This window comes from Mus musculus, chromosome 3, assembly GCF_000001635.26.
Source record: "Mus musculus strain C57BL/6J chromosome 3, GRCm38.p6 C57BL/6J".
Taxonomy (NCBI): domain Eukaryota; kingdom Metazoa; phylum Chordata; class Mammalia; order Rodentia; family Muridae; genus Mus; species Mus musculus.
In genome coordinates this window covers 63346687-63372185 of record NC_000069.6, presented here as the reverse complement: position 1 = coordinate 63372185, position 25499 = coordinate 63346687, and the positions used below count along the sequence as shown (strand labels likewise).

Sequence of the window (25499 nt, the reverse complement as noted above, 5' to 3'; positions counted from 1 at the left end):
GGATCTTTACCTATCCTAAATCAGATAGAGGACTAATATCCAATATATATATATATAGAACTCAAGAAGGTGGACTCCAGAAAATCAAATAACCTCATTAAAAAATGGGGCTCAGAGCTGAATAAAGAATTTTCACCTGAGGAATACCGAATAGCAGAGAAGCACCTGAAAAAATGTTAATCATCAGGGAAATGCAAATCAAAGCAACCCTGAGATTCCATCTCACACCAGTCAGAATGGCTAAGATCAAAAACTCAGGTGACAGCAGATGCTGGTGAGGATGTGCAGAAAGAGGAACACTCCTCCATTGTTGGTGGGATTGCAAGCTTGTACAACCAGTCTGGAAATCAATCTGGTGGTTCCTCAGAAAATTGGACATAGTACTACAGGAGGATACAGCAATACCTCTCAAAATACCTCTCCTGGGCTTATATCCAGAATATGTTCCACTTGGTGATAAGGACACATGCTCCACTATGTTCATAGCAGCCTTATTTATAATAACCAGAAGCTGGAAAGAACCCAGATGCCCCTCAGCAGAGGAATGGATACAGAAAATGTGGTACATTTACACAATGGAGTACTACTCAGCTATTAAAAAGAATGAATTTATTAAATTCCTAGGCAAATGGATGGACCTGGAGGGCATCATCGTGAGTGAGATAACCCAATCTCAAAGAACTCACATGATATGTACTCACTGATAAGTGGATATTAGCCCAGAAACTTAGAATACCCCAGATACAAGATACAATCTGCAAAACACATGAATCTCAAGAAGAACGAAGATCAAAATGTGGACACTTTGCCCCTTCTTAGAATTGGGAACAAAACACCCATGGAATGAGTTGCAGAGACAAAGTTTGGAGCTGAAATGGAAGGATGGTCCATCTAGAAACTTCCATATCCGGGGATCCATCCCATAATCAGCCTCCAAATGCTGACACCATTGCATACACTAGCAAGATTTTGCTGAAAGGGCCCAGATATAGCTGTCTCTTATGAGTTAATGCGGGGCCTAGCAAACACATAAGTGGATGCTCACAGTCAGCTATTGGATGGATCACAGGGCCCCCAATGGAGGAGCTAGAGAAAGTACCCAAGGAGCCAAAGGGATCTGCAACCCTATAGGTGGAACAAAAATATGAACTAACCAGTACCCCCCAGAGCTTGTGCTTCTAGCTGCCTATGTATCAGAAGATGGCCTAGTTGGCCATCATTGGAAAGAGAGGCCCATTGGTCTTGCAAACTTTATATGCCTCAGTACAAGGGAATGCCAGGGCCAAGAAGTGGCAGTGGGTGGGGAGGGGAGTGTGTGTGTGTGGGGGGGGGAAGGTATGGGGTACTTTTGGGATAGCATTGGAAATGTAAATGAAGAAAATTCCTAATTAAAAAAAAAAGTTAATGTGCACTGGGCAATAGTGATGCACGCCTTTAGTACCAGCACTTGGGAGGCAGAGGCAGGTGAATTTCTGAGTTAGAGGCCATCCTGACTCTACAGAGTTAGTCCCAGGACAGCCAGGGCTATACAGAGAAACCCTGTCTCGAAAAACCAAACCAAACCAAGCCAAGCCAAACCAAACCAAACCAAACCAAACCAAACCAAACCAAACCAAACCAAACCAAACCACCACCACCACCACCACCACAACAAAAACCAACCAAAAAGCTAATATACAACATCTTATTTTCCAAGGATGGCTTGGCATTCAGTACCCTGATCTTAACTTCTGAAGGAATCCAGATTCTTGTAGAGATCTGCTTGTGTTCATAGGAACTTACAGAGCAAGGAGCCAACAAACTGGTTCGTACACGTTTATAAACATTCCCCATGATCCTCAGAACTAGTTTCTTATATTTTTAAGTTCTGAAAACTTCAGTAAGAACAACAACAATAACAACAACAACAAAAACCACATCTTTTAGAAAAAAATTCACAGTGTTAGGAATCAATCAAACAATCAATCAATCAATCAACAAAACACTTTTAAAAGTTAAACTAAAAGTCTCTTGAATTAAACCATAGTGAGAATAGAACCACAAAGACTTCCTATGGAAAGCAGTTACCCAAAAGCAGTTAGTTATTGATAGGTTGACAGGACCAGCCATAACTCTCTTTATAGGGAAAGTAAAATGCAACTATCTGTTGTCGTCAAAGGAAATTTTAAGGAATTGCCAAGGCAGAGCATGTATTGTGACAGTGGCAATGATGGCATTAGGAGAAACCAAATGTAGTCACCAAAGTTTAATGTCTTTAAGGATGTTATTTATGTATTTACAACTAAATGTACTCCTCTCAGTAGTCAGAAAATTAATGTATTCCCTTTCATTTTAAATAGAGTTTAAAAGATGCCTAAGAACTTCTCTTTTGCTCTCAAACTCTGTTTTCCAAAGTACAAAATTTTTAGTTTTTAATTATTTTCCAGTTTCCTTCTTGGACAGTGCTATTGATCAGTAAGTGCATGTTAAATGTTCCAGCGTGAGAGAAAGGAATTGTATTAGGATGTCTGTCCGAACTGACAGGGGAATGTAGAATTCAACACTCAAAAGTTGATCCACTTCCAATACTCGGTCTCATTCTTAAATGTTCACATTCTTCCACTCCAACCAGCATTCCCCTAGTAGCCTTGCTGGGCTGTTCTCTGATCTGGGCTGTTGGAGATAAGGTTATTCAATGCAGAGAACTTCCAACTAGTAAAAGCTTCCCTTAATGTAGAATATAAATCTTTCTGTGGAGTTTGAAGCTCATAATCACAGCCTCTTAGAAATATATTCTACTAGCTGGTGGTTCTATCAGGCCATTATTATGAGGTATCATCATTTTTTTCAGTCATTAAGTACTGAGCTTAGGACATATGTCTTCTGGAGGACAAAACAGCCAGACCTGTGCTTCTGGAAGCATTACCCAATGTGATCTGTTGAGTCCTGTTTTTGACATATACCCAGACACAGACTTATACATAGGCACACAGAATATATGCACTGATACACATGTGCACACTCACACCACACATTCACATATATACACAAAAATACTCACAAGCAAACACACACAAACATACCCATATGTGACATCACAGACATGAATGTATGAATACATGCATATACATGGATACATTAACAGTATTCTTAAGTACCATAGGGTAAAAATTAGAAAAAGCCAAATTTGAAACATGGAAGTAACAGAGTCAACACTGGTGTAGCCTAGCTGCTATTCACAACCATTTACCTGAAATTTCCAGGACTGTGTACATCTGTTTTAATAGAATTGACTGCATACTCTGGCCGGTAGGTCCCACACCACACCTTGAAGTATGAATAGACAAAGAAAAGCAACATACTTAGTTATAATCATGGAGCAATGTGAATAGGTTGGGGGGGAAAAATTAACTTGGAATTTGTATTCAACCATTAACTCTTCAAATAATGTACATTGAAAGGCATCCAGAAACATAGTCATTTATAATGAACATGGTCTGACATTCTTGTTGCAAATAATGCAAGTTAGTCAAGTCAAACGTTCCACCCCAATTGATTAAAAGCAGCATGCAATATTCAGCTTGGATGAAATTACAACTTTTCATATTTATCAATCATGTAAGACATACTACCTGGGCAAAGTTCAGGAAAAATAGTTGTTTGTGATTGAGGTCAAGTCCAGGGAGTAATTTTTCTTCACCATTCTTTTTAACATAATTCTGATAGGCCTAGGGAGTAAAATAAAAGGCTAGAATTTGTAAATTTATACAAAACCCTATTCCAAAAGGCTATGCAACCAAGTAACTTGCCTTTATCACATGACTGTAATAATACACTTAGATATGGCAACCTGAAACACTTTCATGGATTAAGAAGAAGACTAGAATACATCTATAAATGCTCAGAAAGAATAAGAGACTGATTAGCAGCTGACAAGAGCCTGGCATGTCAGATGATCACACTGAATGTCAGTTCTGTGAAAGATGACTTGGGTACATGATGAGAATCTTACCTTAGCATTGTTCTATGGATAGATGGGTTAGTCTGGCCCATTGGAGGAATGGTTTGCCAAGGGTGTTGTCTACAATTGTTATTTTAGCTTAGTTACTACTCTTAGAAAAATAGGCTCATAGCAGATTTACTCTGAGTGATTCTTGTCAAAAGCTTAAGGGGTTCTCTTGAGATTCCTTAGGGCCTTAGTGTCCTACAATCCTAGGTTAAGGATAGGTCGCTATTCTAGTCCTCTCAGTACAGAACAAAATAGTTTAACTTTCAAAACATCATGCAAAAGGAATTCTGGCCACCTGAATATCAGAGAATGTTCTGAAACCTTAAAGATTTATATTCACTATTGAGAAATTTAGTTTTTCTCTGCTATTGACAATATAAAAATGGATTAATAGTAAACTTTCTGAGAGGTTATTTATAATTTTTTTAAAAATTCAATTTAATTAATTAATTTGTGGGTGTGTTCATGAGTGTATGAGAGTATATGGGACTGTACTGTGATACATGAGTGGAGTTCAAAGGTCAGCTTGCAGGAGCCAATTCTCTCCTACCCAGTGGCTCAACTCAGGTGGTCAGATTTGGTGGCAAAGGCCTTTGTAGACTGAGCCATCTTACCAGCCAGTTCTAATTTCTTATAAAGGAATTCATCAACTACATAAGTAAAAAACGTATTTCAGTTCTTTTTCCTTATCATCAACATAGAATAGTGAGCCTTTACTATATAAAGGTTTTGATATATATGGAAGGCTTATGCCTCTTCCCTTGTAGAAAGTTCACAGTCTCCTAGAGGGGCAGGTGATTGCATGCTGAAACTCATACAGTGTTATAAATATTTGTAAATTGTACTTTTTTTATTACAATAATCCTCAGCTTCCTTAAGGTGAGCAGTATAGCAGAATCATAAAAGGTGTTAATTACTAACACCACATTTGGTTATCAGAGTCACAGGGACTGTTGCAGAATCAACAGTGTTGAGCTAACATATGATACAATGATTTGCATAATACTGAAACTCAGTCTTTAACATCACACCTTATACAACAAGACCATCCTTGAGAGCTAGTTATGAACCAAGGCAAGTTCTATAGCAGGTTTATATTACTTTTCCAAGAGCATTTATGCCATAGTGAAGGGAGAGGAAAGTCACTCGAAGGATGGAGGGCTCTGAGTTGAGGAGAAATAGACTATCTGGGATAACACTGGCCAGTATACCAAGGAAGAGAAATTCTAAAAGAAGATTCCAAGGTCAGAACAGGTTGCCTTTGAATATTCTGCTTTGTATTAATCTGGAGATCACACCAAGAGGATTACAGATAGCAATGCTTGGGGCACAGGATGCTAAGGATGGGGCCATTCCAGATCCACAGGGAAGCAGATTAACTCTAAATAAAGTGTTATTTTAGTTGCAACCAACAAGTTGTACAAACAAGTTTTAAGAAGGAGCAAACCATTTCTAGGGAATCTAGCTGTATCTAGAAAAATGCTCAAGAACACTTATAGGAAATTAAAAATTATCCAGCACCCAGAGATGTAAAATGCATGCTATTTGCCACCTAGTAAGGAAAAAACAAAAAACAAAAAACAAAAAACAAACAAACAAACAAAAAAAAAACAAACATACAAAAAAAAAAAAAACCCAAACATTAATTACCCAACATTCAAGGTAGTAGCAATGCACCAGCTAGGATTTTTATGTGACTTCAGCTTTCAGGCTTTATACATTAAAGATGTTGTGTTGCTTCCATTTTCCTGACACAATCACTGTTTCCTTTACTCTCAATGTTGCAGTAATAAATGACCAGATAATCCTACTCAGTCCTCAACCATTCTACCCAGCCGGGAAAACCTCACTCTCCCTGTGGAACCCTTATCCTTTTTGTCATGTCAAGTAGACTGCTCATTTTCTCACACATGAGCTGATTCAGGGCCAAGAGGCACACTCTAATTCATCTTCATCCCTCCTTGGTGCTTCTGAAAGCATCATTCTTTCAGCCGTTTGTGGAATGCCCTATTTTCTCTTCCACATTGGCCTTTACTGGCTCATCTTTTAATTCATACTCACATCCCCAAGTACTGCCACCCTTTATGGAAGCTGTGTTGCTACATCCCTAGCACCTAAAATGGTGCTACAGACAAAGCAAAGTTCTTAGAAGTACTTAGGTGGCAAGACTGTAAAATCCAGAGGACTTGGACACCTACTGTAAAGTAGTGCCTTCTAGACATCACGGGGAAGCTGTCTCCATGAAATCTAAGTAAGATGGTGGTCTAAACAAGGCCTGAATAATGACACTGCCAGCCAACCTGGGGATGAGTCCCTTGATGGGTAGTATCCAATCACAAATGGTCAATCCTAACACATGCACGTGGCAAGCAGCACTAAAGGGACTCAGTAGGCTTTGCACATACACACACACAGACACACACACACACACACACACACACACACACACACACACACACACACACACCAATACATATATAAGAGATAATAGTAACGAAGAGGAGGTTATGAATTTGAGATGGAGTTGGGGAGACGGGAGGAGTAGAGGGAAGAGGAAGGTGTACAAATTATGTAAACACAATACAAATACACGAAATTCACAAAATAAGCAAATAAAATATGCAAGTATAAGTGGAAGGCGAACTGTGAATCTAATGAATATTCCAATGATAATAATTCTTGAAGAATAATAGTTGGGCCAACTACATGGCCATAACTGGAGCTATTTCACAATCCTTAACTGTTTCTCAGTGAGCAGACTGTGCCTTAATGTTATGTCTGCAGTTTATGCAGATTATCATCTCCACAGGCTGCCTGGCCTGCTGGGAAGCTGAGGGTCCCACTTATACTGATAAATGAACCCAGAATCACTTGCATGCACACCTTTACTAAGAAATTACTACAGGTTCATTTCTAAGAAATATTTTGTGTCCTTTTCAGGCTTGTACATATATATATATATATATATATCTTCTTGTGTCTAGTTGTAATTTTCAGTGCTAACTTTTCCCCTAGATTCCCATTTTCAGTCTTCATTTTCTGCCTATACATGTCTCTTAAAAAAAGCTTTAAAGGAGTGGGTAAATATGATAAATGAACCCTCCCATCATTGAAATGCGAATAAAATATACTCACTCTGTATGCTTGGCCAATACCTCCATTATCAGCAATGTTTTCTCCTAGTGTATTAATTCCATTGAGCTGTTTAAAGAAAGATTCCCCATTAGGGCTGTTATAGAAAGCGCTACCATCGCACTCATGATCGCATATCTAAATATTTTCTAAAGAATGCTGCGACATACATGCTGTCCACCTGCTAGGTCCCAGGAAAAGTTTCCATACTGGTATACCATACACTGGGATTGGTCTTTAAAATTATTTGCCGACTGCTGCGTCCACCAGTCAACGAGGTCTCCATCTTTATTGAAATTTCTTCCTGTAATATATCCATTTGGTAAAAAGAAAATCTGTTACAATAAGATTTTTTTATGCTCTCTGCTTTATAATTGAAATTCTTTTAATAGATTCACATGCCATTGTAAAACAAACAAACAAACAAACAAACAACGTACAACTTACTGTTTCAGCTGTTTAGTGGCATTTTACAAAACTATAAAATCATAGCAAGAATATTGACACAAACATAGAATATAATCCATCTAATTCTGTTATGTGACCATGAAGTGGACATTCAGAGAAACTGCTCACTCTCCTGACTCCTAAATTTTTTGGGAAAGCTTGAATTTTATTTGTCAATATGCTTTGGAATTGATAGATATTTCATCCACTTGGCTTATGCTACCACAGATGTGGCTATTAGATAAACACTCCTGAATGCATGCCTTGTTACTCTGGATCTTTTCTGAACCATGACTATTTAATTTGATATTTTGAGACTTTAAAAGGTCAACAATTATTTTCTGGCACCCATTTTATGTTCCCAAACCCTTTATTCAAAAGTAACTCCTTGCTTCCCTCTACTTTAAGTACAAAGAGAAGCAACAAACTCTCTCCTGGAGTTTTTCTCCTAGATTTAAAACACATTGATCTTTCCCTTTTCATATATCCAAATACATTCATACATTCATAAATACTTTATATGTTTTGACATTTAATTGTGTCATCTTTTAAATAATTACAATGCTGTGAATAAGAAAAGGGTTATAGAACAGAATTTGAACTTACACACTGATTCCACTAACTCCACGTTTTATAATGTTGCACAATCTGTTATATGCCCCTGTATGACTGCACTTGAAAAATGGAAATATTATTAGTCGGTACTGGTTAAAACTGTTGCACCAACCAATTGAGTAACAGGTATCTAGTAAATTTCTCTTTAAAGAGTTACTCTTTCTGTCTTCTTCTTCTTCTCTCTCTCTGGCTTTCTAGAATTCTATCTATTGAACTAAAATTTGTTAGAATTTTTGCTGTGTCCTTTGTACATGTCTTCAGTTCTTACTTCAATTTTGTTTCACTGTAATTAAAACAGTAAATATTTTTGGTTGTGTAGGGATGCATATAAACATTAATGTGCTTACTGTTCACAAAGTTCTAAATTGCATATTAACCATAAAATAGAAAAAACAAACAAACAAACAAACAAAATAAATGAAGTTCCTGACTACAAGCAGCTTAAGGACAACACAGGAACTTGAATGAGTGACATCTTCTGATTGTGTATCTAAGACTCAGATCCTGCCCTCAAGGAATCTGGAAATCTAAGACATACGGAACAGGACTGAGCATCATTACTGGGTGAAAGAACACTACTGTACATTCTCAATGTGAATATTTGCTTTAGTCTCTTAGAGTGTAAAGCACACATTTCGTACTGCCCACTAATATAAGAACAAAAATTCAGGTGACAGCAGATGCTAGTGAAGATGTGGAGAAAGAAGAACACTCCTCCATTGTTGGTGGGATTGCAAGCTTGTACAACCAGTCTGGAAATCAGTCTGGCATTTCTTCAGAAAATTGGACATAGTACTACTGGAGGATCCCGCAATACCTATCCTCGGCATATATCCAGAAGATGTTCCAACCGGTAAGAAGGACACATGCTCCACTATGTTCATAGCAGCCTTATATATAATAGCCAGAAGCTGGAAAGAACCCAGATGCCCCTCAACAGAGGAATGGATACAGAAAATGTGGTACATTTACACAATGGAGTCCTACTCAGCTATCAAAAAGAATGAATTTATAAAATTCCTAGGCAAATGGATGGACCTGGAGGGCATCATTTTGAGTGAGGTAACCCAATCACAAAAGAACTCAAACAATATGTACTCACTGATAAGTGGATATTAGCCCAGAAACTAAGAATACCCAATATACAAGATACAATCTGCAAAACACATGAAACTCAAGAAGAACAAAGACCAAAGTGTGGACACTTTGCCCCTTCTTAGAAATGTGAACAAAACACCCATGAAAGGAGTTACAGAGACAAAGTTTGGAGCTGAGACAAAAGGATGGACCATCTAGTGATTGCCATACTCAGGGATCCATCCTATAATCAGCCTCCAAACGCTGACACCATTGCATACACTAGCAAGATTTTGCTGAAAGGACGCAGATATAGCTGTCTCTTGTGAGGCTATTCTTGGGCCTAGCAAACATATAAGTGGATGCTCATAGTCAGCTATTGGATGGATCACAGTGCCCCCAATGGAGGCGCTAGAGAAAGTACCCAAGGAGCTAAAGGGAACTGCAACCCTATAGGTGGAACAACAATATGAACTAACCAGTACCCCCCGGAGCTTGTGTCTCTAGCTGCCTATGTATCAGAAGATGGCCTAGTAGGCCATCAGTGGAAAGAGAGGCCCATTGGTCTTGCAAACTTTATATGCCTCAGTACAGGGGAAAGTCAGGGCCAAGAAGTGGGAGTGGGTGGGTAGGAGACTTGGGTGGGGGGAGGGGGACTTTTGGGATAGCATTGGAAATGTAAATGAAGAAAATACCTAATTTAAAAAAAGAACCCTAAAAGGGGGGGGGGGAAGAACCCTTTAAATAGAACACTGACTACGTACTTAGACTTAATTCTAACTACATGAACAAATGGAATTTTGTACTGACAAATTATAACTTTTAAACTTAGGAGGATTAATCTCAGCCAAAGGAAAATGTTACCTATACTTTACCATTGTCATCAAATCCATGTGTGATTTCATGTCCAATGACCATGCCGATGCCCCCATAGTTCAATGAGTTGGATTGCTGAGCACTGAAGAATGGGGGCTGCAAAATGCCAGCGGGGAAGACTAAAGGAGAGAAGATGATGGAAGATTTGTGAAGATTAGCAATGGCATTGTCACTGATGGCATCGTGCTTTCTACCCTGTTTTCCACTATGCCAGTTTCACTCACGTAAATAACAAAAGTCTTGTGTGATAGAAACCAACACAGTCATTTATTATTGATGGTGGCAAAGTGACTGAGTCATTGCCGTATGCGACCTATGATTTATTCATCACAATTCACCTGCCAATCTTTTTTTTTTCTGTAAGGATTCTGGGGCATGGAATATGCATAAATCACACTCAGGAAGTTCTTTCCCTTGTATAAATATATGGAAGAAAGAGCTACTCAAGAATACACATTTCTGTTCAGTTTTCTCTTTAAAATTGTTATCTGTCCACAATACTATCTAAAATAAACTATTGCTCAGTCAAAGGTATCCCTCCATCATTTATCCTTATTTTATTTACATTAGGGCTCCTATGATTACTCTAAATTCAATTTATTTTCTTATTAATCATTGGAGTCCTTTATCTGATTTGTTCATTCGCATTATGGCACCTTAAGTCTCAGCCCTCTGAGATCTGAGATTCATCTGTTTGTGCACACATTTGCTTATGTACTCTTTAGTCCATTTGTTTTAAGCTCATTTTTTCCAGAACCCCCAAATCTGATAGTGTGTGGAATATGATTAATACCCAGAAAAATGTGTTGACTAAATCAATAATCAATTATAAACAAATAAATGCATATTTAAAAGACTAAGTTGTCTTTAAAAAGTTAACTATGTATGAAAATCTCAAAGAATAAAATTATTTTATTTTAAAAGTTTAATAGCTAAATGAATACTATTTCTTATGTATTTGCCATAACATCTGTTTTAAATAGAAAACTTTTTCCGTTTTTATGTCTCACAAATATTTGTGTATATCAAACATCAAACACTTTCAGCCTTCTGCTTAAGTGTTAACAGAATGTAGCCCCCACCAGTGAACCTCTCCTGTTGAACTTAGTTGATCTTTTCCTCTATGAAGTTTGCACAGCACATGTAAGCTATAACAGCACATGTAAGATATCAGGTGATATATTGTCCTTCCAAAATCACAGTTTGTGGCTTCCTCTAGGAAGTCTGATAGAGAACTTTCCCTCACACTGTTTCCTCATGTCTAGTATGACTTATTTTCTAAGAGATGTTCTTAGGAACAACTCCTGCTCCACCTGTAATCTATCCTAATTTAAGCCACCCTTGTGTTCTATTCTGTAGCCAGATTAAAGTTCAACAGTCCTCACTACTCCTCTCCTGCAAGACACTTGGGGGGGGGGTCATTATTGCTCTGCAGTCAAATAGTACCTTCTTCCTCACCCTGGTCCTTATATGTTCCTGCTCTCCAGGTTCCTAATACTCACCTTGGTCTAGACCTTTGCATTGTCTTCTTATAATAAATGTGCCTGCTAATTACCCTGCCTGGAAAATACATTATTGTATTTCATTTTGTTCTTGGAATATGTTGCCTCTATTTAATGAAAGGGACCATTGTTTTGAGTCTATGTTGTCAGAGGTTAGTTAACCTATGACTTCGGTAATGAATGAAGATGGATAAGTGTAATTCAGTAATTTTACCATTCATGTTCTAAAGTTCTAGCAACCACTAGGTAATATCAGCACTATGTTCTGGAATCATTAAAGAATCTGTAATATGAATATATATTTCAAGTAAGTCTCTGGGCCTATACAGGATATCAAGACTGTAAGTGAAAGACTTGAGCTTAAGTAATTAACAAATTAAAAAAGAAAAAAATGAAGTCTAGTTAACACAAAGTAGCAAATAAATTTCTTTTAAACAGGGTAAATATGACCCAACCTTTCATGGACTTCAGGGGTAAACATTAGATATTTACAAGGGTGACTTTAAATACTGTAAGCGATTTTGTTCACCAGCTCTTTCAATATGTTAGAAAGTTGCCTTTTCCACCACTTTCAAATGACAAAATAATAAAAATAATCAACCTTTGTCTTGGAAGAATTTTGGTGAAACTCATTGCTCATGTGTATCTTCCTGAGCTAAATAGCACCAAGAAATTATTTTTAGCTGAAAGTATAAAAATTATACACAGTACTTTATTAATTTAAACTGAGCATTATCTCCCACACTATGTACTGTGACTAAAATCCACCTATTATATAAAATGCTCTTATGAAATGTGCTATCAAGGCTAAACATTAACTACGGAGATGCAGCTGACTTAATTACAGCCTTAGATGCCATTCTTTAAATAAGTGATAGGATTTTTATGGCTCATATTAATACTAGTCTTTAAGCTCTGCCTATCAGATTATGAGCTCATTTAACTTGGTCATCTGATTTTTTTAAAGGGAGGATTTGCTCCATCTAGTTTACTTCTTTACTAGTAAACAACATAGACTTGATAGTGACTTGTGTGTTATCATGACTGCCACGTGGTCAGTTAAGTAATGTGCGGCAGTCGTCACTGTTCCTCTCCTGCTAAGAAACTTTGGGAGATCATGGAACCCTCTTCCTCACCCTGGAATTCCTTGGGATTCCTTGGAATAAAGAAGACATAGAATAGGGGAGTCTCCACTAAAGCCAGACTACTGAATTACCAAAAGAATTGGGTTTGCAAAGAGTTGGCTCTCAGACCCTCCAATACCTTTAAAGGTCTGTTGCTTATTAAGTCTGAAAGCCAGTATAATTTTTTAAAGGGACTTTGATAAAACACACAGGAATAAGATAACCATTATGTTATAGATTGAATGTTATGGAAGAAACAATTACCTAATGTGATTTGGACTACTTTAAATTTCCCATTCCAGTGAAAAGAGATACATGGATCTAGGGATACTTCAAGACATGAGCCAATAACTCAATATCAGCTTTACTTTTAGAGGAGTATTAAAAAATTGGCCATACAGCAATCTGTGGGCTGAGAAAGTTGAGGAATTCTAAAGAATTCTTTATGGATATACCTTACCTATCTGATTTCGGCCTGAGGAATAAAATGCATTGACTACAGCTGCTCCACTTATCCACCTATGGAAGACATAAAAGTTTGTTACAGAAGATACCCCATTTCCCCATTCAATCCACTTGCCACAAAAATAAATGTTAACTCTCTCTGTGAAGCATGACCAACCAATTAATATTAGCCTACTAGAGTTAAAACTCATTGGAAAATATTTTTATTTCTTGAAAATTCAACATATACTCAGGTCTTCAGTCTGTTGATTTGATTTGCATTGAATTTTGTAGTAGCATCTGATGGTCCCAAATCTACTAGTACATTTTTCAGAAACTGTAATAGGTTAAAATTATGCTGAAATTCACTTGGTTTTACAGTTTGATACAAAATTATTCCAACAGTTCTGGAACTGTTGATAATATATGAAACATTGGCTTGTAAAATGTAGATAGCTTTACATTTTTCAATTCTTAGCTCATAATGAGCCTTTCTGAGAGCTTGGATACCTTAGTTTGGAACAATGAACTTCAAGTTATTGTTCCATAAATCCTGTTCAAAAATACAACTCTGGGAGAAATGAGGCAGTGGTTAAGAGTAGGACTTGCTCTTTCAAAGGATCAGAGTGTGTTTCTCAGTACAGGCAGCCCACAAGTGCCTGTAACTCCAGTTCCAGATCTAATGCCTCTGACCTCTTGGGGCATGTGCACCCCTGTGTACAAACACACACACACATATACATGGATTAAAAGTTGTCTGTTAGTCCATATCATGACTTAGGCTCTGCACAGAGTCTAGAGTTTATAAAACACAGGCCCCAAATATAGAAGACACTAGTTATGGAAATGAGAAATATTCATAAAAAATCATTACACAAAACTGTATATAACAATTAAAACTCAAAACTGGTCTCATGATCATTTGAGGGCTGAAAGAGCTATTGTTCTTATGTCTTTCTGCTTAGACACTATGGAAGATGCCTGTCAATCATCACACACTAAACACTCAGAGCAACATAAGTACTATCCTCACCTTAATAAGCTCATATAGATTATATGTCCACAGAAAATGGACACTTCTTGATCTCTAATAACCTCTTACTTAGCATTCCTGCATACACTTAAGACAGTCATGAGTTTTGTCTTGAGGCTTCACTAGTTATTCTACCTCAGGGAAATAGCCAATGTGACAACTATTATCCTTTTAGCAGCAAATCACAGAAGTCCAGTATTACGGCTTACATAAGAGCTCTCTGCTGTCCCAGGTATACAGTACAAAGTCAACATATTAGTCATGATATTAGAAACTATTGCTGGTGTCAGGTATAAAATAACCATCAGAGACCAGCATGTGACAACTATTTTTGAATAATGTGATTAAAAATTTACTTTAACAGTATAGTTCATATTTTCATTAACTTCTCTTTTGGAAAGTAATGTCTGGAAATCACAAAAAAATCATTTCCAGTTAATTTGTTACTGCTATCATTTTAATACAACAGACAATCTAAACAGGATGGGACTGACATATCAATCCTCCCTCGCTTCATCAGAGCTGAAGCATGAATAGTTTAACACTTCCTGCAAGCTGATGATCACAAGAATATATCTTATTGTTTTAATTAAACAGCACTTGCTTACTACACAATTTGTAATGACTCACAAGCAACGAAAATATTTGTGAACTCAAAATATTAGATTAAAATGGAGAAACCAGAACTATACAGAACAAGTGGTTCTCATTTATGTGACTAACAAATATAAAAAGAAGATGTTTGTATGAACAAAACTGGAAATAAGGAAATGTGATGTATTTAGACGACCTTTGCAAGGCTTACACAGGTAATATGAGTCAGGTTCAAGTGATATTCTTTGGAGCTGGTGAAAGGGTCAACAGAGATGATGTGCTCAGATAATTTTAAGAAAACACAGTTGCATGATTTGAAAAATATTTCCAGTGTATTCTCAACATAGTCATAGCAAATGTAGTAATAAAACTTGTAATTAAACAGTTTGTAATTATTAAAATTTTGTTACCAAAGTTATTTATGAATTTTTCACATCTCAGTGGCTTTGGGGTTAATGTCTTAATTGTGAATTCTGAGTTCTTGGCAATAGTGTACTTTATGGGTAATTACAAATAATCATTGTAAATTATTTGGCTCTGAACAAATGAAAAGTCCTAATAGTAAACTAGGAAAAGTAGCAACTTGAATTATTTTAAGATGAAATGTTATACTGTCTTGAGGACAAAAACCAGATATTCTGAGCTAATGCTTCAGACTAAAAGACATAGACATGGAAAGATAGACCTCGTACAATATTGTCTATGTAGGTTTACTGCTTTTGTAAAAATAAGTATCATCTCTTGTATTTTAGCACCGTTCTACCCTTCTGATACATTACTGTAAAGAGTTTAAGGCTGCATTCTGATTAATGTTTGTGATTTTCCAGCTGGAAGAGTTCTACATATTAAAATGTCTACTGTGAATTATATCTTCTAGAAAATAGGTGGGTATTTATGATTATGTGACACTCCCATAAAATTAGAATTATGGTGGTAGGGTTTACTAAGCACTATGTAGTATTTTGCCTTTTTCCTCTCAAAATCTTTAATGATGTGTTCTTAGTCTATTCTAGAGAATCATACAGATTCAAAAGCCCAGGGCATTTTGTTCCAGGTCATGGGCAGAACTTGAAGTACTATAATTATATCAATCGTTACTTTTTAAGTAGGGTAATAACAGAAACAAAGTTAGTGTCTGTAACTTGTGGTCAGTTATGAAATGCCTCAAATATCAATAGAAAAGATAAATTAACATGGTGAATAAAATATTTTTCACATTCAAGATGTTGTAATGAAAATTCTAAGTCTCTTGATTTTAATTCATCTATATAAATGGAGATGCTTTTATATGTAAAACTCAAAAAATTCTGACCATGACAGTAGCACATGGAAGACAAATGCATATAAAGAAAACAACCCTGAGATTCCATCTCACACCAGTAAGAATGGCTAAGATCAAAAATTCAGGTGACAGCAGATGCTGGCGAGGATGTGGAGAAAGAGGAACACTCCTTCATTGCTGGTGGGATTGAAAGCTGATACAAACACTCTGGAAATCAGTTTGGCGGTTTCTCAGAAAATTGGACATAGTACTACCGGGGGATCCAGCAATACCTCTCCTGGGCATATACCCACAAGATGTTCCAACTTGTAATAAGGACACATGCTTCACTATGTTCATAGCAGCCTTATTTATATAGCCAGAAGCTGAAAAGAACCCAGATGTCCCTCAACAGAAGAATGGATACAGAAAATGTGGTACATTTACACAATGGAGTACTACTCAGCTATTAAAAACAATGAATTTATGAAATTCTTGGGGAAATGGATGGATCTGGAGGATATCATCTTGAGTGAGGTAACCCAATCACAAAAGAACACACATGATACGCACTCACTGATAAGTGGTTATCAGCCCAGAAATCTAGAATACCCAAGATACAATTTGCAAAACACATGAAACTCAAGAAGAAAGAAGACCAAAGTATGGATACTTCATTGCTTCTTAGAATGGGGAACACAATACCCATGGATGGAGTTAGAGACAAAGTTCAGAGAAGAGTATGAAGGAATGATCATCTAGAGACTGCCCCACTTGGGGATCCACCCCATAAACACAATCAAACCCAGATACTAGGCAGATGCCAACAAGAGCCTGCTGACAGGAGCCTGATAAAGCTGTGAGGCTCTGCCAGTGCCTGGCAAATACAGAAGTGGATGCTCGCAGTCATCCATTGGACAGAGCACAAAATCCCCAATGAAGGAGCCCAGGAAATACCCAGGGAGCTGAAGGGGACTGAAGCCCCATAGAAGTAATATCATCAATATGAACTAACTAGTATCCTCAGAGCTCCTTAGAACTATACCACCAATCAAAGAAAACACATGGTAGAACTTGTGGCACTAGCTATATTTGTAGCAGAGGATGGCCTAGTTGGTCATCAATGGGAGGAGAGACCCTTGGTCCTGTGAAGGCTTATGCACCAGTACAGGGGCATGCCAGGACCAGGAATGGGAGTGGGTGGGTTGGGGAGCAGAGGGAGGGGTGAGGGGATAGTGGATTTTCAGAGGGGAAACTAGGAAAGGGGATAACATTTGAAATGTAAATAAAGAAAATATCTGATAAAAGAAAGAAAGAAAGAAAGAAAGAAAGAAAGAAAGAAAGAAAGAAAGAAAGAAAGAAAGAGAAAGAGAGAGAGAGAGAGAGAGAGAGAGAGAGAGAGAGAGAGAGAGAGAGAGAGAGAGAGAGAGAGAGAGAGAAAGAAACCAAAACCAAAACCAAAACCAAAACCAAAACCAAAACCAAAACCAAAACCAAAACCAAAACCAAAACCAAAACCAAAACCAAATGGAGGTGCAATTTTTCTTATGTAATGGTGATTGTATGCTCCTTCAAGATACCATCCATGCATGCGGACTAAATACTATCAGCCCCTTATGTGCAGTATTAGTCAGGAGAAGAAGCAAAACAGTGTGATGTGTTCTCTTCCTGCTTCCAGTGGTTTGCGTATGTGTGAAGCATGGGCTGTGTGGTTAGATGATTGTGTGGGAATGCAGAAAGTAGGTAAGTAGGAAATTGACTTTTTTAAAACTCTCTTTAGGCATCAGATCCCATTACAGATGGTTGTGAACCACCATGTCGTTGCAAGAAATTGAACTCAGGACCTCTGGAAGAGCAGTCAGTGCTCTTAACCGCTGAGCCTTCTCTCCAGCCCAAGAAATTTACTTTTTACACAAGTACTATTATTTAATTTTAATTCCTGAAATGTAGTTTTGTCAGGTAAGCTAAATTTGTTTTGAATCATCCTCAAAGATGGACTCGCTGTATAAGTTGGAGGTGTACCTAAAATACACTCAAGAGAGAAGCCAGATGTTTGCCTTCCATCTCTTTCAACCCTGAGAAAGCTAGGCAGCCAAGAAGCTGCCAGGCAGTGGTGGTGCTCACCTTTAATCCCAGCACTTGGGAGGCATAGGCAGAGGCAGGCAGATTTCTGAGTTTGAGGCCAGCCTGGTCTACAGAGTGAGTTCCAGGACAGCCAGAGCTACAGAGAGAAATCCTGTCTCGAAAAAAACAAAACAAAACAAAACAAAAAACAAAACAAAAAAGTGAAGCTAGTGGACTGCAAAAGCACTTAGAACCAATCTCATTTCAGCAACTTTGAGTAACTTTAAAGCCTAAAATAAAGAACAAGGCCATTAATAGCCTTCTCCCTGGGAGTACTCAATTCTCAGCATCTATTCTGAGAGCAACTCCTTTGAAATCAGCAGTACAATAAATAGATTTTTTCTGTGTGCCTTCTTCAAGTGGGTGAAAGAAGCATGCTCTTGAAATCTCAGATCATTATATTCTTATACTTCTCAATGTTTTTCTCAAATGGATCCCATGGGCTTTCTTGGTCTTTCAGATCATTCTGACCGTCCATATAGATGATACCTTCAATCTGCAAGTATGGAAACTGAGTCATTGTTTAACTACTAAACTCTTTGTCCTAATGTATGTATACACTAAATAACATAACTGGGGGAAATATATTTAAATGGAAGGGAAGACGGCCTGCTTAATGTTCTATCACATTCCAGCACCTAAATGCTGATCCACATGATAGACAAATTTCAGTGCATCACTAATGTCATTTTCTTGTGAATAGAAAAGAAGGACTTTGTCTTTTTCTCTCCCACCTTATCCCCCTAACCCCCTTTCAAGGAAAAGTAGATATTATTAACAAAACTTAGGAAAAAGTAAAAATCAACAATAACAGAATCCAAAACAAAGTTCAATGACTAACTTTACAGAGCTAATAAATAAGAAGCAGTAATTCTAATTCAGGGTTGCTTAGTTCCCACGAGCTCCCAGCGCCCCTGCCACCTCTCCCCAGTTCCAGAGCTCACACTCTACTCTTATTCCATAGACGTAGTACTTTAAGCACTAAACAAAAATGCAGGAGAACTAAACGCCAAGCATTACATGGAGTGTGACCATAATTAAGGTACAGTAGATGACTACATTTGTCTGAGCACCAAAGCCTTAAGATACTGAATTGCGAGTATCCATTTTTCCTGATATTAGGTAATCCTAAAATTCTAGGGAAGAACCAAAACCTCTCCTATTTTATTGAACCCTTTGTACTTACTTGACACAACAGCATTATTTATCCAGATGGTTAGATCTTAGCACAGATAGTGACAGTCTATGGTTTGTTTTGTTTTGTTTTTTAACTTGAACCAGTAGGACTTAGCACAATGTTGGGAAAAAAGATAGGAGCTCACCAAATATATGGGGTTACCAATGGGTGTTCCACACACCAAAGACTGACCCAGCTTGCCCTGTGATTGAAAGCAGTCTCAGAGAGCTGTGGCCACTAGAGCACCTGAAATGTCTTCCACAATTAAATGGAATTATAGGACATCTTGATCCTATATTTTGATCTCTAGGATTCTACTGATTTCAGTCTACAATCATCTGATTATCCCAATCAGAAAACCCAGCAGACATGAGGTAAGGAAGATATCTAACAGTACAGTGATTATTGTTTTGCTTTTAGTGACTATTCTGTTCAATTCATTATTAAATTAACTTCTAGCTGTAATTCTCAGAGAATAAATTATCAATTGGAAATTTATTTTAAAGTCAGTATCAACACTAAAAGACTCATTAGGAATTCTTATAGTTTTCTTGTTCATGAACACACAACTCTTGAGGTTTATTTTTGTCCTATTAACATTAAGTGAACAATTATGTTAGTAGAAGTAAGTGATTTTAGATGTGTTATTAAGTCATCTTTTTTATTATTAAGTAACCTTGCCAGGACTTATTATACTTCCAGTTCAGTGCTATTTTTTACTGAGCTGGACATATTTGAAATTCCTTTGCAATTACACAAAAACCTCAAGAGACATCATGTTCAGGGTAAAAGAAAAAAATATGCATAGGCATCCAGAAACCATATAAAGTTTTAAAATTATTCAAATCCCAGTTCTTTGCAGGTGTGAGTGTTCACCAGTGCAAAGGGAGGTCCTTTACCCAAATCATTAACTTGGACATATCGCATGCACATTCCTTAAGATTAGGTTTTAAAATGTATTTAACAGAGAACAGCCATAGGGATGTATAACTTCACCAGCTGTGGAAGTAAAATATGGAGATAGAAGCATTTTTTTATTTTATCTGCTAAATTAACTTTGTCAACATTATTACAAATTGGCAATTGCATTTGCATGCTCTAACAACATGTGCAAAGGGTCCACATTCTATTAATTGACATTGGTTTCTTCTTTTTATACAAGTCAGTTTCTTCAACATCAAACTTTACTGGTGCTTTGACTGAAATTTGCAAGGTACAGTTCTGTATGGGTGAACAGAAAGCTGCCAAGGTACAGGGAATAAAGGGGATAACATATGAGTCAAGCCATGTAGAGATTGCTGTTAGATTTTTTTAAAAAGGGAAGAAAAAATGTTACATGCTGTGACGGTGCTTATCTTTAACCTCAGTGTGGGGCAGTGAGTTGTGATAGGCAGCCTGGTCCCCAGTTCATCTCAGTCTTAGAACCCTGGAGACCCTGTAGGTGACTGTCCCTGAAAAGGACAGTCTCTGGGGTTGTAAGCTTGAGTATGACCGGGGGACCAGGCTGCCTATCACAGCTCACTGCCCCACACCTTAGTACTCAGGAGATATAGGAAAGAAGATCTAATAATTTTGAGGCCTGCCTGGCCCACATAGCAAGACGTAGGACAGTCATGACTATATACAGAAACCCTGTTTCAAAAAATAAAACAAACAAACAAACAAAAAAAAACAAACAAAAAGGATGCTATAAGTTCAGAAGCAATAAGGGAAAGGCTGGGGTCTGGTAATCTGAAAGCATTGCATACAGCTAGTTTTTTGGACTGAGGGGAAGTTTGGGTGACTATGAAGGAATTATGGAGAGCTACTGGAAGCTATGGGAACTTTGGACTTTTTCAAAAGTTTTTATTTCCTGATCTAAGCAACAGGAAACACAGGGAAGGTTTCTAATCAGAAAGAACATGACTCAGGCTGTATCCTTGAGACCTTGGGGGATAGCAGTATGAAGATGAAGTGGAAACACGGGAAAATTGGAAGTAAAAGTGTTTTTAAAATTAAATCACCAGGGACAATGTGATAAGGAAGCAAAGTGGAGACAATTAAACTGAAGCGTTTATACATTCCTATATAATATTTAACTAGCAGCGGATGAATGTAGTCCTTTGCTTTAGATCGAGATTTTTGTTAGCACTATGGATAAACCAGAACAGGCCAGAATAATCAAGATGAGGCCCTGGTTTCTGTCAGGGCGGGAACAAATTTGAAGCTTCTAGAAAATGGACAGATACAAGGAACAAGATTAATTTTTGTTTAAGAGGAAAATGTTGCTCTTGTGTGGTTAATGATATAGCTAAGCAGAAATGCTTGTAATCAGCTAGATATTAAGTGTGAAGCTCAGCAGATGGACTTGGGCCAGATTAAAATAGTCATATGTAATAAGGATGGTAGACTTCAAGAAGTACATGCACGTGCACACTGGGAGCACGTGGAATGGGAAAAGAAAGGATATTGGAGTTACTAGTTCGTTAATTGAATTTATTTACACTGGTTGGTAACTTGAAATTTTTATGCATCAGCATTTCTGTAAAGCACCCTGTAACATAAGTGAATAATAGTTTATAGTCTGAACCCTACCATTTCAATATGGGTGTGAATTTAGATCCCTCCTGCTAGTGTTTGGGAATAAGGATCTGAGTATGAAATGTGACTTCAGGGTACATGAATGAAGTGGACACTATACATTTGTCTTTCTGACATTGTCTGTCAGTGAGGACCTGAACCTGGGGACAAATGAAACAAGGACAGAGACAACAACGGTCACTCTTCTCCTATTAAACTAGTGCCATGTAAGTGAGAAGCTTTCATGGGGAGAAACTGTAATGAAATACCGGCAACTTTTTTTTATTACAATACACCTCTTACGATTCAGTCCTGACAATTTAATGGCATTATAGCCAGAGTGCTTATGGTGAATTTAAAACACAAAAATAAATTTCACAAAATTAAAGGCATCACTTTGGGAAAGATCTTCATCACCCTGCCTCTCTCTCTTTTCTTTTCTTTTCTTTTCTTTTCTTTTCTTTTCTTTTCTTTTCTTTTCTTTTCTTTTCTTTTCTCTCTCTCTCTCTCTCTCTCTCTCTCTCTTTTTCTCTTTTTCTCTCTTTCTTCTCTTCCCTTCCCTTCCTTTCTTTCTTAAAATAAATACAGAAAAAGAATGCTACAAAAAGAGACAAACTCAGAGGATTGTATTGGAGAGCAGTGCTTAGGAAGAACCCTAGTATCTGGGCTCCAGTCTCAGAGCAAATACCTCAAGATCTAGGAGCACTGAGCTGGGCATCAGTATATATATATATATATATATATATATATATATATATATATATATATATATATATATATATTATTGCCCACATAATTCCAGCAATTATCATCTACCTACCCTCTTGCTTGTCTCTTATTTTTCCAGTACTCACTGACAACTGGATGAGTCATTTACAGAAATGAATGAAGCATGCTGTTAGTCAATATTCAAACCAAGCTGGAATGTTTAGTTTTCCATTGCTTAGTAATTCAACAATTAATTTTAATTGTAAATGCACTTGGTGTTAGGTGCTGAAAATGACTCGAGTCCTACAGGGCTCAGGCCTTGGAAGAAGATCAAACTAAGCAGCTCTGTGGGTTTGAGTGCTCAGCACACTTGGTCATCAGTCTCCAGGTATTATCAATTGAGTTGAAGAGCAAAGGTCAACGCTAATAGAGTGAAGTGCTGATGAGACTTGTGTGCAGAGGTCAGTGGTATCCATAGGCTGTTGCTCAAGATCATTCCTGGAATCTCCTGGGTAGCTTCTCCAGGGTGTCACATGAAACAACCCACAGGATGCTTGACTAATACAAAAAGTAGGGACTAATAGCAGAAGAATATTCTGCAGACAGAGTAAGGCCAAAGCACAGGTTGAAGAGCTTAGTGGAGAAAGGCATTCACTGGAAGTTCCTGGCCATATTAATACTGTAAATTTCAATGTTCTCAGTACATCCTAAGGGAGGGGGCCTTTGCTGTGGTCGAGGAACCTGAACCAGCAGTGTGAAGGATTTGCTACAGATTGAACAATTAAAAAGCATACTATACGTACTCATCTTTGTCCACTTTTTCTCGGAGCTTCTTTAGCTGCTTGCTTTGGCTGAATTTCAAATTTTGAATTATGTTCTCAAAGTATTCATCTTCCCTGTAGTTCAACTACATTGGGTAAAAATGATTTGAGGAGAAATATTAGTTCCATCACCTTCATAATTTCTCTACAAAACAAGTTAATCCTGTTAAGAAGCAGCATTAAAATTTTCAGAGGATGCTTGTTTTATTAGCCTTGTTACACATTATAGTCCAGTCCTCTTCCTAGCTAAATCACAGTTTCAGTGTATGTTATAACCAATCAAATGAAGCCAAAGGTCAGGCCAACCTCACAATATTGATGTCGTTCTCCATATCATAAATGTGTATAACCGTACCCTCTTTATTCAGCACCCAGTGTTTGTAGTATTTAAATATATATTCTACTCATTTGATCTTCCTGACAATCTTGTAACCTAAAATCTGAGACCAGAATTTTAAAGTAAGTATGCGAATTAGAGACGCTGCTTCTGGTCATTTGCTAAAATTTAAAGAGTACTAGGGCTGGAATGTGGGTTCCGGACAGCTGTGAGTATGCTTCTGCTCTCAGGCAGTCCACTCTTGTAGAAAAAATCAAAAACAAAAACAAAAAAACAAGAATGCTTCTTTCTTCTGTAAATGGAAAAGGATGAATAAACACTTTTGGCACGTACACCTCCACATTCCACTAGTTCTTGGTGGATGAGCGTCATCATTGTCACGTCAAACCTAGGGGCATGTCACCTGTTGTGACTAGAGTGTCCATCATGTCATGGTGTTGGTCACAGGATAACAATGAGCATCTCAGCCAAGTCCAGTTGCAGGTATCAGTTGACTTTGACCAATGTCACCTCTTTTAACAATGACACTATCAGCGAGAATAAAAACTGTTTTGGTTCTCAATTATATTTGGATTTTAATAGAAAAAGCATAATGTGTGATACCCACAGAGAAAACAATTAGAAAGTAGAAGGCTTCTTGACTTTTGTAGCCTGTGTAAGCCATTGTAAAGGACTCTGGGCAGTCAGTCACTCATCACTTAGAGGGCTACTCCTGACACTCTAAAGTAGTGGTTCTCAACCTTCCTAATACTGAGACCCCTTAAAACAGGTTCTCATGTTCTGGTGACCCCAACCATAAAATCTTTGCATTGCTACTTCATAGCTATCATTTTGCTACTATTATGTATGATAATGTAAATACTTTTGGAGCAGAAGTTTGGTCAAAGGAGTGGTGACTCACAGGTTGAGAATCACTGCTCTAAAGGATTAAATGTTTTTGTCACCAATATTAAAATGAAATATTGACACCGAAGAGAACCTCGTACAATGACAAGAAAGGTTAAATTAGGCATAGCTTGGGTATCAGTGTTGAAGGTATTAGGCATTAGTGGGAGCTATGGTTTTAGGGTATTTTATACAGTGTCTGTCTGTCCTTTCCAGGCTGTGGTGACCTTGCCACCAGTTCCAAATATCACGGTGGAGACTTACCTCAAGATACTCATTATTCAGTTTGTTCTCATTGGAAATGATGTCATCAGGATAGCCAATCCTTTCTTTAATTGCCAAGGCCTGCAAAAATTACAACATTGAATACAGAGATACAATTATCTCCATAACCGCAGTCTTCAAATGCAAACATCATATGTCCCCAACCAGCAATTAAATAGCCTGATGTGCTATTTACAAATGGAGCACCTGACAGCCTCAACCAGTGTTCTCTGCAATGGCTCTTTGCTTTAGCTAAAACAAAAATAAACAATAAAAGTAGGCTTGAAATTTATCTCCTAACCCTGTCCATCCTTCCAGGCTGCAGCTTTCCCATTTGCTCCATTGCTCCATGTGTAATATTATTTCATGATTTTTTTTTCTCTCCAGACTTTTCAATTTTATAAAACGGGTAACATTTAGTGCTCCCAATCTTGGAGGATATAATTATCTTTCCACTTCACTGATTCAGCTGAGAAAACAGATAAGGGCTCTTTGAGCTTCATGGTAATACACTGCTGAATATTGGTTCCT

General features: G+C 37.5%; 1 protein-coding gene across 5 annotated transcripts in view; it reads right to left on the bottom strand.

Annotated features, from left to right (window-relative positions):
- The window catches only part of Mme (membrane metallo endopeptidase), an 88503-nt gene that overhangs the window by 11528 nt on the left and 51476 nt on the right, over nt 1-25499 (bottom strand). For all 5 annotated transcript variants that reach the window (NM_001357335.1, NM_001289462.1, NM_008604.4 and 2 more), the window contains exons 15-22: nt 24969-25049; nt 23465-23568; nt 13222-13280; nt 10135-10254; nt 7291-7424; nt 7124-7189; nt 3612-3707; nt 3230-3306 (exon numbers count right to left, since the gene is read on the bottom strand). In NM_001357335.1, the coding sequence (NP_001344264.1) occupies nt 3230-3306; nt 3612-3707; nt 7124-7189; nt 7291-7424; nt 10135-10254; nt 13222-13280; nt 23465-23568; nt 24969-25049 (737 nt within the window). The remainder of the gene's footprint in view (nt 1-3229; nt 3307-3611; nt 3708-7123; nt 7190-7290; nt 7425-10134; nt 10255-13221; nt 13281-23464; nt 23569-24968; nt 25050-25499) is intronic.